The sequence below is a fragment of the Homalodisca vitripennis genome, chromosome 4 (assembly GCF_021130785.1).
Source record: "Homalodisca vitripennis isolate AUS2020 chromosome 4, UT_GWSS_2.1, whole genome shotgun sequence".
Taxonomy (NCBI): domain Eukaryota; kingdom Metazoa; phylum Arthropoda; class Insecta; order Hemiptera; family Cicadellidae; genus Homalodisca; species Homalodisca vitripennis.
In genome coordinates this window covers 68,199,553-68,215,985 of record NC_060210.1, presented here as the reverse complement: position 1 = coordinate 68,215,985, position 16,433 = coordinate 68,199,553, and the positions used below count along the sequence as shown (strand labels likewise).

Sequence of the window (16,433 nt, the reverse complement as noted above, 5' to 3'; positions counted from 1 at the left end):
CCTTTGAGTAACTAGGACAGCGGTGACGTTCTCGATAGATCTGCTGTTCCTTTGACGTCTGGGTGTAGGCTGGTTGTTTACCGAACCGATCTTCTCGAATTTAGCTACCAAACGTTGAAGAGTTGACATTGAAGGGCCTCCATGTCTGCGGTAAAATGTTTAAAACGTAACGTTTTAACTAGTGAACACTCATTTTGATAATAAAGTTTAAATCATCTGAACGTGCTGTTCAATCATATAACTTGTCATGAAATGGCAGCACTCACTGAACAAAAGTACACTAATGAAACAGCTGACACCAAAGCAACATGGCCGCCACAGGCTGCCAACATCTACCCGCCCAAAATGAAAAACCCTTTAGTATATACTATTATTATGAAAAACCTGTTAAGAGCTCTCCAAAAAAGTAAAATTTTTGGTATTTAAAGTTTAGCTTTATCTTAGATGGTTGAGAAATTATACCAAAAATACAAATTTTAATGATGTTTGCTGCATTATTTCATTGCATTGAATTCTTCTACCATAGGTTCTTAATGAATTAATTTTTAATATTTTTACTTTGTATTAACTTTTCCTCTGTTAGATGCTGTAATTTAAGTAATTATTATTTACCTTATTTACAGAAGCTCAAACTGTAACATATTGTTTTCCAAACAGAGTTTTAACCTGGAACTGAAGTTTTCTATAGCCCTTTCTTCTTCTTTTATTGATTGAACAGAAGCTCTAATTCTTCGCATCATGCTCATTCACGATAACCCCTTATTAAGTCTTTTAACCCCTTAACTGCCACGCCTGGCAGCCGTGAGATGATGCATATTGAACTACTACAAATCCACAGTAGTGCTGTTTAATTGCTACTACACTCTTGACAGGCAACTATGGAACTATCACGAAAGCAAATGGAGAAGTTTTAACTTTACGTTAGAAACAGAATGTGGTTTTCTACTTTTTTTCAATTGCATTTTGAAGTTGCAACTTTAATTTTTTTATACTCTATTTTGATTGTGTCTCAGTCAGTATGGCAGGAGTTATTTATTATAATGAATATTGACAAGGACATTCTATCAATTCTAGATTTGTCCAAATGCGTTGTTGTGAGATAAGCATTCAGCAGTGTGTAATTTTCTAAGAATGATGGCAATCAAAAGACTTAATTTATTAACCACGATCTGACGTGATGAATCTCGAGATTCTGGCAGCAGTTTGGTAAATGAAGATGTTCATCATGGTGGATGAGAAACACACACCAAATAAACCTGATAATAATAGATGGACTGTTGAAAACGTGTCACTTAAAAGGTCAAGCTTCCCCTCAAGTAGTAGTACATGCAAGTTAAATTCGGGGATCCGGGTGGGTAGTTGATTGGTCCATCTCTCTCAATCCATTTTTGGGGGCATTCTTTATGCAAAGTTTGTCACACCGCATCAGAGTAGTGGGCTAGTGCCCCATCGTGCATAAACCACTTCTTAGATAAAACTATCTAAAAAACAATAAACATTCAGGAATATTCAATAATAAATTAGGCAAGTAATCGATGAGGAAATTGTTGTCCGCATTTCCGAACAAATATTTGTAAAAAAAATATGTGTTTGTAATACTCTTTGTAGCAAAGCAACTTAATAAATTAGTTATAATCACAAGTGAAATTGGGTTGCTATTGCAAATTGATAAAGTTTTGTATGAACATTGGTTACATTCTTTTCATATATGAATAAGGAATAATTATATAAGAATGTAATGTAATTATATAAGAATGAATAAAACATTTCTGATGACGAAATTAGTTTTTATAAGCAATAGACTTAAGTACTGTTTTATATTTTTTAGAGTCTATATTGCAATGCCATATTGTTTATATCTTAGAAACTTATATTGTACAGGAATGTTATTTAAATGTTCAAAGTTTCTTATTAAGCATAGCTATAACTTTATTAAAATAGAGGGATGCCATTAATGTTAAAAAAAGGTTTTTCATTTTTGAGCTAACCCACTACCTGCACCAAACCTCCTTGTACAAATCTAATTACATACAGTATGTAAAAAATTCAAGGGTTTAGCAAAAATATTATAAAAAATTCAATTTTATTGCTTGTTGGATAAGATATAGTTTTTTAGCTAATGAAACAGGTTATAATATACTATAATTTATACGCATCAAAAGTATATAAGATGTTTTTCATTTCTAACTTTTTAACATTTTATTTTTTTGTAAATTTTGAAATCAAGAAAATTGTTTAGTATAAAATACAATTATAATCCATGATATTTTGTGTAGTTTTATAGAAAATTTCATCCTTTAGCTGGAACATTTTATTTCATTAATTTAGCTTAAGTTTTTTTCAATTTTATATAGAGTTTTGTAAAACATGACATTTGCGTTCTTGCACAAATCTTAGCAAACATGAAAAATAGCAAGAATTTGGTAAAACTCATACAAATTTCAATTTCATTGTGATTTGGCTGACTGAGCTACTGTTAGTGAAACAGGCTACAATATAATTTAATTTTTGAGAATACACAAACAAACTCAGTAGAAGGCTCTGCCATGTTCACAAAATTCAAATTACACCACCGTAATAACAACAAAACAGAAAGGACGTCAACCAGTACCATATTTGTTTAGCAAAACCATACATTATAATGCAGAAACATCAAAAAAATAAAATACAGTAATAAATCATCATGGTATCTTCTTGTGATTGTCATTTTTGGTACCACGCCAGCCATAACCAGACAGTAATGTGATAAGTGGTTAATGGATTAAAACCAAAACTGAATATAATTCATGTATTCCATTAAAAAAACTATATAAAACTCAGTAAAATAATGAGAAAACTATAGAAAATAATTGAATAATTATTGTACAATAATCTTTTTTAAATCTTTGTACACTAAAGTAAAATTTTACTTTTGGTTGTATTATTATGTTATGTTTTATTTTGCACTAACAAAATAATGGTATATAAAATTAGGTTAGTTTTTTACGGCTTTCCTTTCATATGGTAAGAATAAAAAATTATTGTTGCACAAAACATTGGTTCTAATATGCTTTTTTATAAAATAGAAAGCTTTTTATCAAAATTCATTTAATACATGTATCATATACATTTAGTTTTTCCACCAACAACAAACAACTAATAGCAAAGTGCAAATGGCACCCCATCAGATAGATGACATGTTAGTTGGTAAAAACGACAAATGAGCATTACATATGTGGTTGCACAGAAAGACTTGTAAATGTGATGAAGAGTAGAAGATATTACCAGTTTCTATTGTGAATAAAAACTGCCTTGACAAGAGCAGTACACTGGACATACTTGATTACATAAGAGTACTACAGATACAAGAACAATATGAATAAAACGTTGATTAAGAAAAGAAATATCTCTGAGTGTAGATATCGCTCTCTTCTTTGCCATTAAACAAGTTTTAATCCCTTATCTGGTTAGAAACTACTTGGATATGAATCTGTACACTGTACTTACACCTCATATGTATGTAATTTTTGCTTTTGGGCACTAATTTTTGTTGTGAAAGCTCTTTGATAATTCATATCAGTCAGAAAAATAACATTTTTGAGAATAGCAGCTGATAATGGAATCAACTATACTTCATTATTATTAATCTTGTGTTTTATGAAATTAATTTAAGAATGACAAAGAGCTTCTAAGAACTGTCCATATACTAATTGTTGCAATTCAACTTGAAAACTGGATTTCTACAACCTATAATTACACAGACTAATCATTGTGGTTTGAGGTTCAACATAATTTGAAATCAATAGTGCCTTTGATCCAACTTTTATACTGTCAATGTTACCTACCTTATCTAATTACTTAACATGTAAAATGTGTAAATGGTCACTAAGTGTTCGCAATGTTCAAAATCCTGAGAAATATGTTTCTTTCTATAGTATTCTCTATAGCCAAAACACGTTTTTAATATAGGTTTTATGACATGAACAGTACCTCCCTTCTCACCAAGCAACCAGTACATTAAGAATCACAATACCATAAAGACACCGTGTTCCCTGCTAAAATTACAAACTAACTTGACTGTTTTACATTATATACACTCCATAGTTTGGTGCTAATAATAATTAATTACCTATTCAGTAGTTGTCCCCAATAATATCTCCTAAAATTGACCAAAAACTAGAATCTTGACAATTCTTGGAATTACTAACTTGATACCCATTGAGAAATGATTAGTATATAAAATCTGGAACAATCCGAGGAAGTGAGTGTCTAGGTAAATAACAAAACGATAATGGTTTGTTCAATTGTTTATTGCTGATCACATACAGTACAGAACATACAACTGCGGCTTGACTGGGTCAACCAAATATGAGCTTCAACATTATTGTCTATATTAGCCTACAACAGTAGCACTAGCTGAGCTCTTGTGTCTTACAGTTACCAAATTATCAATGTTTTCAATAAACAGAACAATTTGCTTAAACCTGACACTAACAAACTCGGCTGTTCCAGACGGTACCTACCTCTAAGGAGCATGTCAAGGATTGGCCATAAAGTGCTCAAAACTTCAAGTAATGTATAATTAATTTCAACTCAAATTTTACAAAAACCGAGATACCTGTCAGGGTAAAAGGTTGACTTTATTATGACTTTTGAATTTTCAATGAATAATTCATGAAAAATGTATAAATAATTTAAACTTTAAATTAATTAATTATTGTTTCATGTATTAAAGACACCATTAATTTTTTGTTCTGATTACAACATTGAACAAATAACAATTCTTTAAAATATGAATTATTTGCCTCAAATTCTTAACTTGAAAAACACCTAGTAACTAGATTATTTTTATAAAGTCAATCTAATTAATAAACCAAGAGATTGCCATTTGTCAACATTTTAAGAAGAAATATCTGCTTTTATTGGTCCTTTTTGAACTTAACCCTCCGACTCCCCTTAGTATTTTCCTTGAACGCCAACCATTCGTTACCCAGTTTTGCATGCTATTTTTCTAAAATCTGTAAAAAATTGATTTTTACTGCAAACCTAACTGTATTTCGTATCATTTTGTTCACAATAAACAGTTTAATACAATGATAATAAGTAATTAGGGTAAATATTTTCATTTGAATTTTTTGGGGCGAAGGGGGAAATTGTTTTTATTTGCATGTAAAAAAGGTGGAGGGGTGTATCTGAAAAATATAGTTCAGTATATAAATTTCAAATTCCAAGACAGCTTAAAGGTAAAAAATTTACTCTAGTTTTAGAAAATGTATAGTTTTGTATGAGTTTTTGGGAAAATAAATTAGTTTTAGCGCAAGAACTGTAAGTAGTATAAGAAGCATGGTTTTCGTGATCAAAAACACATAAATTTGTAAAAATATTAATAAATTATTGTTAACTCTAAACCTAACTATATTTGGTACCATTTGATTTACAATAAATTAGAAAAAACTATAAAAATAAATATTGTGAGAAAACCTAAGGTTTTTATTTGTTATGGTTAATAGAAGTCATCATTTTTATAATGTTTCTAAAAAAAGAGATGATTAGCTGATAAAAACAATTATCCTAATAATGTTTTTGGGTTTTGTAAAATTGTATAATAACATAAAGGTAAAAACTTTAGCTTAGTTATATATATATATATATATATATATATATATATATATATATATATATATATATATATATTAATATTTTGTTACAAAACAAAAAAGTGGTTGGAAGTATTTTTTATGCATGTTATGCAAAGGCGAAAATGTCATTTTAAAATGACTCCGCTGTCATAGAACAATAAATAAACCAGTTCTGTGTTCGGCAATTCTTTGCCTTTCCAATGGTATATGAAACGTGCCGATACTGAATTGTTTACTTACTATAACAAAATTTAGCAGGCGGTCCAAATTAACTGATATCCATTGATTGGTGTTATAGGAACGAAAATAAACAATGGATAACCGTAAATGGCAGTCGGAGAGTTAAACTCTTAAATGCATCATTATTCCTGAAATTAATATAATATATGACATGGACATGGAAATTTACTAATGGTTTTATATCAAAATGTAGATTAAGTGAGTTTATGGAGTTTATTCTGGAATTACCTTATTTAACCTCAAGGACACTCTGTTTTAAAATTTACTAGGCCTAGATAAGTTTTTAATTATAACTAAACTGCAATCAGAAAGTACGTTATTTACAAACTACACCTTTATATCATTTACTAAAATATGTCCTTTAATATAAAATGGTTTCAAATGACAACCATCATACTCTGGGGTTTGTTACATGAGACTTGTGGTTTGGACTGCTAAATATAGTCTACCGATATTTCCAAAACAATCACATTCATTGTGTTACTGTACTAAGTTATTCATAACTACCACCACCATGCATGCAATCTATAAGTGTGAGGTGAAACTGTGCCATATAATACACAAATAAGACCTTCTCGGAGGGTATAAATAGCAATACAAAATCTGACAGTGAAAAATAAAATTCCAACTTAACAGCATAAAACTTAAAACAATAAACTACCTGAATATACTATCGGAGATTATTATACCAAATGTATTTCTTTAAGAAATAAATTTACAGTATTGTTGTACAATAAACATAAAATATAATTATTTATTAGAATACACCTTGACATGTTCCTTGAAAGTTTTCAATTTAAATCAAATCAAACAAAAAGAAGGCAAAATAAAAGAGCTCATATGGATAAGTCATACTAAAATAAACTTTAAGTTTTTCTTAACTATATTTGCTATGCTATAAGCTTTTGAGTTATACATTTTAGAATATATATATATACATTAAATTTGTATAAATAGCAATAGCCTTATTTAATTTCAATAAAGAAAGTCCCGGCGGAGCAAGTACTTTTTGCGATTCAATGTTTATTGAAATTATATATATATATATATATATATATATATATATACTTGGAAGTACATTATATATATACACATACAATACAATTAATGTACTTTCAAGTTGACAAATTTATTAAAATTATCACCCAAGATGGGTATTTAAATGAGTACTTTATTTCAAAATACATAAATGCTTTTCAAGTTATGTACTATTTTTTTGAACTTCAATGGAGCTATGTGCCAATAATTACTAAGTACACACTGAACACAACAGAATTGAACCTGACAAATTATTTTTAATTGCCATTAAGATACACAAAAAACTAATATTTTGATTAAAGCCAAGTGGACTTCAAAACCTGAGTTTAAAGGGTTTATCAATGGGAATCTGTTTTCATAGCTGCATAGTAAGCAGCATATGGAGTGGAAAGTGAGACAGCACCCTATCCAAATTCTCGTATTTTGCGAGTACCCACTCAGGTTCAGTTTAATAAAATGCAGACTCACCCCAAACATGAGAGGGCTCCCATATTATGAGTTTGGTAATAATTTGTGAGTGCCTACTCCAGTTTCTATGTGAAGTTAGTTGAGAACATACATACACAACGGAGAACACACTCGCAGATAGGTGAGCGTATGTCCAGTAGCAGACTCACTATGGTCGAGAGTGCTTTCTCTATAGTTGTCAAAGCTGAATTTATTCTTGTGCGTTGGTTTGTATAAAATAAGCATAAATTCACAAGAAGGAGGTTACCGATTTTACCCTCATTCAAAAATCAATTTGTAGATCTTTTGGAAATCAACGGAAATGTCATTGAAACCCTTTTTTTGTTCGCACAAGGGTGTATACAAATAATGTTATTATACCATATTTCATTAAAACTCTATGGAATTGTAGTAGTTCTGATGTAATAAATGTAGTTTATTGTTTTTTTTTTTTTGTAAAAAGTATCTGTAAATATTTATGGACCTAAATAATATAGAAATATTTAAGATACAATTTATAAGATGTCATCTTAAATGTAAAATGGATGTGTTTAATGGAAACATCAACATTTTTGCATGACACCTATCTTTAAGATGAAACGACCGGTTATCAATGCAATATTTTTTTTTTATTTTAAAACAAATTCTAGCTTTCAACACATTTTTTGAGAATATAATAAACTAAAATACTTTTATTATAATTCAATGAGAATTGAAAAGCATCTAACATATAATTTAAGGCATCCTTACAATCGGATGAAAATAAAAACAGTTGAAGATAAGAATATAAAAGTTTAAAAGTATTTATATAAAAGATGACTGGAGGAAATGACATGTATTTTTATTAATGGATTTTTTGTTTGTTCACAACCTAAGTGTGCCATTGTGGGTTCTACACAATTTCATAAAAGGTTGTACACAAAGATATCTCATTTTATGTGTGTAATTGATTCTAATGTCAAAAAAACTTATTAGAAAAAATCAAATTTTCATGCATTAACTATATTTACAGCTAAAACTTAATAGCTCATTTAATTTGTGATTTTGCAGTCTTTCAATTTCTAGCCATTCCTAAGTCTTTTCCATCTCATTTATGATTGATGTCCTCTACAATATAGGAAATATTTCTGCATATATCTATATATTTTATTCCTTATATAATAAAATTAAAATTAAAAATAGAAATCCATAAATTATAATAAATGAGTATGTGTTGTGTTATACAATATACTACTTGCCTAACTATATAGTACAGTATTCAGTTGTAATTATGCCAGAAAGCAAATTAAATAATATAACAAATATTCCACTAAATTTGGCATGGTAAGTAGTGTACATACTGTACTCCAAGAGTATAAGAATACATTACACAATAGACAATGAATAAAGCTAACTTAACAGGAAGTTACTAATTATTACTAAAAATGGTCCTTTCATTACAGCTTGATATGAATCAAACTTTGGAGTTCCTCTACACTGATTCAATATAGTTCAAGTTTTACTGAAATTGCGGGAGCTATTCAAAAAAATACACAGAATTTTGCATAGAGATTGCAGGTAAAGACGTGGGCATGTGCTAGTACTAAAATAACATTTAATATATAGTTCTCATACATTTCTTTTTTCTAATACTTGATACTTTGGTTTATGTTAAGGCAAATATTAGGTTAATATGTTGATTATCTAGGCTGGCTTAATCCATCAAAAATACATAACAATTACAATAACATACAATGCTTGGAAAATTTAATTTTCACATTGTTTTAGTAAATAAAATGCAATGTTGAGAAGTTCTCTAGATCAATGGAACATAATCCCTTTAAGGTAACACAATTTAATAAAAAAGTATTTTAGAGAAACCACAAGATGCTCGAAGTGTGTAAAAATAAATTATAAACAGCCTTGTTCCAAATAAGATTTGTTTAGTAAAATGTTATAACAAATTTCCAACTCTGTAAAAAGAAATCAAAGTTAACATTTTATTTTCTGCTTATATATAGTATCATATTATGAAATAAAAACTATGTATAGTATAGAGCTACAAACAAAATACTATTCACCTTTTTATAGTATGGATCCAAATAAGTAAGTTAGGCATGTTTTTAGGAATTTTTATAAATAATTGTATTAACTGTAATTACTACTGTCCCTTTTCAAGAATAAGAAAAATGTGAAAATAAACAATCATTTTGTTTCTTCAAAAAATATTATGTCAAATAGTACTATTTAACAGTAATGTATCTTATAGGTGAAACGAGTTACTTTTAGCTCAGTATAATACAAAAATTTTACAGAATTACCTGTAAACAAAAGTAATTTTAAGATATATCCAAAATAAAAACTAACAAAACAAAAATGTTACATACAATATGCAGTATATGAATAAAGATCATGGAATTATGTGACAAAGCATCCAACTGCAATAAGATACCTAGCCCACTAAACAATTATTATGGATATTGAACAGCTGGTTCACTAGATAACATTTTCATTTTCTGCTATTTAGTCACTTGGAACATAAACTGTATAAAATTCATTTTATTTGGGGCAAAATTAGGTCAGTCAGTTTAAAAATAAATATTTACTTAACAAACCAATAAGGAAGTGATATTTTGATGTAGACATAGAAAGTAAAAAAACAGCACAAAAAGACTAATAAAGCAATAAGCATAATTAAAAATTATGATAATTAATTCATTTCTAAACAATAATAACTGATCATGAAGTAATTAGTATTATTATATTTTTAGTGAATTGAGTATTTATATAATGTTTCTTAAAACAGTAGTTATTTAAAAGCAAGACATTCATTAATAAACTAAACAATTGTTGGAAAAATAAAATGCTTATAAAAGGTGAATAATAAAATTTAGGTTAAGGAGCGGTTAGTTTTAATGTAAAAGTTGATAGTAAATACATGATTTATATGTCTATGAATCAACATATATTTTTTTAACAATAAGTATGTCCAACAACATTCATGTTAAAAATAAATCAAGTAACCTACTAATAACACAGTCATATTTAATAATTAAACCTCCTGTGTTATGGCCACTACCAACATCTCCTAACAAATAGAAACTAAAGAAAGACTATGGCATGAGTATTACATATTTTAAAACTTTATCACCCTGTAATATATTTCTAGCTGGGATCTATATTTGCAGAGGACTATTTGATTGTGTGTTCAATAGATTCAGTGTAGTTCTTATTTTTTCATACCTATAACAGTACAACTTAATTTTTAATGGTACTACTTGTCTCATAAATAGGTTTATGAGTTTTATTGCAAACTATATTATTTACTTTTTAATTAAGTAAATTCATTAAAATGTGGTTTTGGTTTAAAAAATATACAAATAACTGACTGATTCAATACGAAAATAGGATGGTAGTTTATTTGGTAACTAGAAATTAAAATGTCTATTACTGTAAAACAACAATATAATGCTTATACTATTACTTTTTATGTAACTTTTATTGCAGAAACTGCTACGGTTTAGTAAACGATTCATTTGCTATAAATTATCAGTTATAAAGTAACAATTTATTTTAAATACAGTCTGAATTAAATTATTCCATTTTAGAATTATTTACCGGTATATGTGAATATTGGGAAATAAATTATGTACATATATTTTATATTAAATAGATTGCTCAATACAATTCAGTAACAAACAAGTGTGGCATATGGTCAATTTTAGAAACAACTGAATGTTGTGTACAGTTTTGTAAATTGAACTAATGTACACAAATAAAAATATAATAAGCAACTGAGTGTTAACTTTTTTTAACACACTGTATAAACTAATAGTTTCTCTTTCATTTATACATAACAAAAAACTTCAAAAATATTGCTATAACTTATGTATAATGAAGGTAGGTAGGGTAACGTTTATACTTAACTGAGTTATACAAACTTAAACCTAACTATAATGGAATATTAAATTGTTCCAAAATCAAACATCACTAACTCCATGGCTTTCATTTGGTAACCTTTAGTATAATAACAAGTGGAAATTTTATGGAAGCAACTCTGTAAGGACATGAAATAAAGTCCTGGAAATGTTTGAACCGAAAATTATAAAGTTTATGTTAGTTTTTAAATAACAGAATAACTGTTTAACCACTGCTATTTGTTACATCAATGTATTTTTATTAACTTTATACAGCCAGTGTAATATTAATTTAATGCATACCAGGGTCATGGAAAAGGTATTGTTCATTTTAGGTATAAATTATACTAGTAATTAACAAGCAGACTTTGTGAAACCAATGTTCAACTACAGAACTAATAGAAATTGTGTATTGTATATTTTGTACAAATGCATGGCATAATTTAACCAAATCAGAGAAGAACGCCATTTTGTAGTACAGACTTTAAATTGGTTATCTTAATTTTTGGCATATTTAAGTAGATGTATATTCAAACACTTCATGTATATTCATTAGCTTGACCAGTTATACAATGTACACAATTTGATATTATTCTAGAGAAGTAAGTGACTATGGGATTTGTAGTGCAATGACTTAAGCAAATACACTAGTATCAGGATGAAATCTGTGCATTCTCCCAGTGATTTTACTTTCTGCGTATTGATAAATATAAATTCTATAATTTATCACTGAAATTAGACACAATTCTCAATGACCCTGTATTTTGAACTGACACAAAACAAATTTCCACTTATTCACAGATCAGCCTTGTGGCACAATTTGAGCTCATAACAACAACCTTTTATCAAACTCTTTGGTCAAAACGCTCTACAATCTCTAATTTTATTGAGCACCTTAATAATTTCACACTAACTATAAAACACAGAAACCACTTTTGCTGTTTCTGAATACAACATTCTGTAATTAAATCTACACATTACTACCCAAGATGAAACAATACACAGATATGAATCCTCAACAAAAGTAAACCATAGAATAACAGAGACCTAACACTATATAAAGCTATATATTTAATAAGAAAACAATATATATTGAACATTAAGAAAGATGTTGAAAAAATAATTTTACTTCCTAAAGAAAAGTTCTACTAATCCCTCAGGAACGTTCTGTACCTGTTTGCAAGCTTCGATTAACATTGTATAACACTTATTTAACTAGTTACACTAAGCCTGTATATAATCAAACACAACTTCATACTGTTTACATATTTAGCTGAAATGTAAATCTTTCTTATATTTATAAATATTATTAAGCGAATACTTTCATATAAAGTACATTGCACTAATAAATCTCTTTAAACAGAATATGCATTTTCCATTAAACATGATGAGTCTCTAAGTATCTTATGCTATAAGTAACACACCAAGTGTATTTATATATATATATATATATATCACATTCCAAACAAAAATATTTACATTTGCTACCAAAATAAGTTTGTACATGCTCCAGAGTTGACTAGCTTTCTGTATTTATCTGTGTCATGGAAATTATCACTGGCTACATATATACGTACACAGGCTGGGGATTATTTGGTGTTTTACACTTTTATAGACACAGTGGGAGGTCCATAAAACATACTGCTAAACAGGGGTAGTCTTATAAACAAATTATTTTGGCTTTTAAGCAATCATAACTTTTTATATTTAGATAGAATATGCTCAGTTTCAGAGATGGATAGGACAACAGACAATTCAAATTTGCAAAAGTTATTAGAATAATTTTCCACAATGAAGTTGCTTCGTAATTCAAACATATTAATACATTTTTATGTTTTTCTTTAACACATATATTTTTTTAATTTTATGCACCGCAGCTTACTTAATTTACATTTTAGTGTGAATGAACAAAGATTTGACTAACAGTCAGAATAGATTTGATAAACTCATCCAATCCACCTCTGACACTGTACAAGTTTGGTTAAAGAAATAGTGAAGCTCCTAAAGTACAATGGAGTGAAATTCGACAGCTCATGTCTTACCTATGATTGACGCTGATGATGATTTGCCTGACTTTGAGTTCTGACGTGAAACTGAAACAAAATTTATTATTGTATTATTTCTAGATTGTACTAAAAACTATTTTCATGGTTTCAACTAAATAAAGTCGACCTAAAACTTGTAGACCTCAGTAGTACTAATGATTCTATCAGGGTGGCCGCTCAAAACCTCTCAATCGCTCAATTCCCCGTTTTTTCCCGGTTTTCCGGGATACCGTATCTTAACCTTAATGCCAAGTGCAACAATGACAGTTTATCGTCACTAGCAGTATTTGCAAGAAATAACACAAAGCTGCAGTGCTCTAGCATTTCAATGTTAGTGATATGCGAGAAATTCTGTGACAATTTTCTATCACCTATTTTAAGCTCTTAAGTTTTATCTATGTGTCTTTCAATGTGTCGACATAACATTGTGTATACCTAATAACTTTTCTTTCTGTGGTGTTTAGAAAATACATGTATCCAATTCAAAAATACAAAGATAACAAATAAATATCAACAGAGCGCTACCATGGAGCAGACTGCACTTCAGTATGGCGGGTCAGAGGTTTAGCGGTGGGCGTGCTTTCGGTACACAAGGTCAGTTCAGTACAATCGAGAAATAAACCAAATACTTTCATCTGAACTCTACTTAATTTATGTTTTTTGAGGGAGGGAGAAGCCTAAGAATACCACGCTACTTCATTCACCAATCGGTAATTTGCGTACTGCCGATCGTCTACAATAGACAGTGCAGACTCTAGACGATGCGCCAAAATAAATATAAAAAATATCCCTTTGTATATCTTAGATTTTTATATGACCACTTTTCCGGTGTGGTAAGTTGTATTGAAAAAACATTTGTCTAACCGATTTTTTCATTCTAATGAAACCCAAGATAATGATAATGATAATAAACCCAAGTTCTGTTTTCTTACACTCAAAAACAATACCAAATACAATATAATTTGTGTAATAGATGTATTTAATTAGGAATTGTTTACAAAAAGCTCGTAAACAGACCAAAATAAACTTGGCATTATAAAGCTGAGGGATCCAGGATTAAAAAAGTTTAATTTACTTTCTTTAATGCTCAGAATTACTATACACAGAAAAAAACATGTTAAGACTCACCAGGTAATGTAAAAGGGGCTGAGATAAAGGGATCATCATTGTTGGAAACAGCCATCACCAGACTTTCTCGACTCTTCACATTTGAAATACCTGTGGTGGGAAAAATATTAAAAAAACTTCTACAACATTTATAATTAGATATTTTTTATGGATAGTTTTTTTGTATTCATCTGAGTTGCTCTATAGAGTACCCGTAAACGTTAGGAATAAATATAAAAATTACAGGTAGTATGTGTTATTTCATTAGAACTTATAAATTATTGTGCATTGAATCTTGATACAAACAACATTACAAATTCATATTATAACAATATAATTATAAATGATATAATAATTTAAAAAATTAGAAACAAATTTATTAAAAAGAAAAATTACTTAAAACTCAATATACAAAAGAAAAGTCGAAGAAAAATCACCCTTACTTCCACAAAAAAATCACACCTTTTTTTAACTATTCAAACTCAAACTGTGCTAAAATATTAATTCTGTTTTCTTGTCAATATCAACTTAATATTTTTGCAAATTAAGTTAATAAGGAGTACTTACTACTTTGGGAGCCTCGCTTGATCCGGTCAAATTCTGCTCCAAAGATGTGGTCCTCTGTCATCTGACTGAAGGGAGGATCCTCAAAAGGGTTCCACCCTTGAGGACCTGCTGCAGACAGAGACCTTCCCTCTGGAGTCACAGCAGTGCCCACAGGTAGTTCACTCTACCACAACAAATATTGACTTAGTAGTTACCACCGAGTACCTTGCCCAGGTAATTAGTCCATCAGCCAATCACAGTGGTTTTGTCAAGCCAACCACTTCTTAATTATTAGTTAATCAAAATAGGTTAGTAGTTCACTTAGCAAGTTACTGCAAACTTAAGTCATTTGTCCAGCTATTTACTGGTTGATTAGTAATTCATCAAACCAGCTATTACAGTAGTGGTTAGCCCACAGCCAGTTACTGCTAGAGTATTGTTCACCCAGCCAGTTACTGCCAGCATAGTAGCTTGCCCATCCAACTATTGCTAGATCAGAAGTTTTCCCAGCTAATTACCATTAGCTCAGTAGTTCACCCACTTATTTACTACTTGACTAACAGTCTGTCCAGCCAGTTACTGCTAACATAGTATTTCGCCCAGACAATTACTGATTGATCAGTAGTTCACCCAGACAATTACTGATTGATCAGCAGTTCGCCCAAACAATTACCACTAGTTTAGTAATTTATCCAGCTAATACTGCTTGATTACTAGTTTAACCAGCCAATTACTGCTAGCTTCATTCTTTTCTGAGGTCCATAGTGATTGTTTAATTATGTACAAGCCAGTTGCCAAACTTGTTGTAATACTATATTATTTATAAACATCTAAAATGTGAGTATAGAAATATTTCATACAAAATTAACATCTCCAATATTTATAACTAATTTGTCAAACTGAGTAAAGAAAAAAAACATCATCTGGCTCACCGGTTCTCAGTGGCTCTACAAAATTATATTTCTACAGCATGCTCTAGTAATGGCTCATTCTCTACTATCCTCCGCGACAGAGTAGTTTGGATAGCATTGTTTAACTCCTTGTCCATTCTTGGTCCCAGGCTCTAACTGTAAATATTGTTCTCTTCCGTACCCTGCTTTTATTTATTTCTAGTCAGTTTGCAGTGTGGCGTCCCCTCTTTTCTGTTGTCTCTGCCACATTTGTACAGTGGACTTTTTTACTAGTGTTGAACTCTTCATATCCTATGGTCCTTTCACAACATTGTGAAATAACTATGCTGCAATACAAGAATTGGTTATTAGAAGACAAACTCTACTGCGTACCATATCTCTCAGAAACCTTTAGTTCAAGAGTATCTACGATTGTCCAAGTTGTTAACTGTGTCCTGAGACAGGGTTACTAGAAGACAAACTCTACTGCGTACCACATCTCTCAGAAACCTTTAGTTCAAGAATATCTACGATTGTCCAAGTTGTTAACTGTGTCCTGTGACAGGGTTATTAGAAGACAAACACTACTGCGTACCATACCTCTCA

At 29.7% G+C, this 16,433-nt stretch overlaps 1 protein-coding gene across 2 annotated transcripts in view; it reads right to left on the bottom strand.

Moving 5' to 3' along the window:
• Positions 1–16,433, bottom strand: part of LOC124359463 (BMP-2-inducible protein kinase) — a 70,968-nt gene that overhangs the window by 17,315 nt on the left and 37,220 nt on the right. For both annotated transcript variants that reach the window (XM_046812220.1, XM_046812221.1), the window contains exons 11-13: positions 14,959–15,121; positions 14,413–14,502; positions 13,282–13,332 (exon numbers count right to left, since the gene is read on the bottom strand). In XM_046812220.1, the coding sequence (XP_046668176.1) occupies positions 13,282–13,332; positions 14,413–14,502; positions 14,959–15,121 (304 nt within the window). The remainder of the gene's footprint in view (positions 1–13,281; positions 13,333–14,412; positions 14,503–14,958; positions 15,122–16,433) is intronic.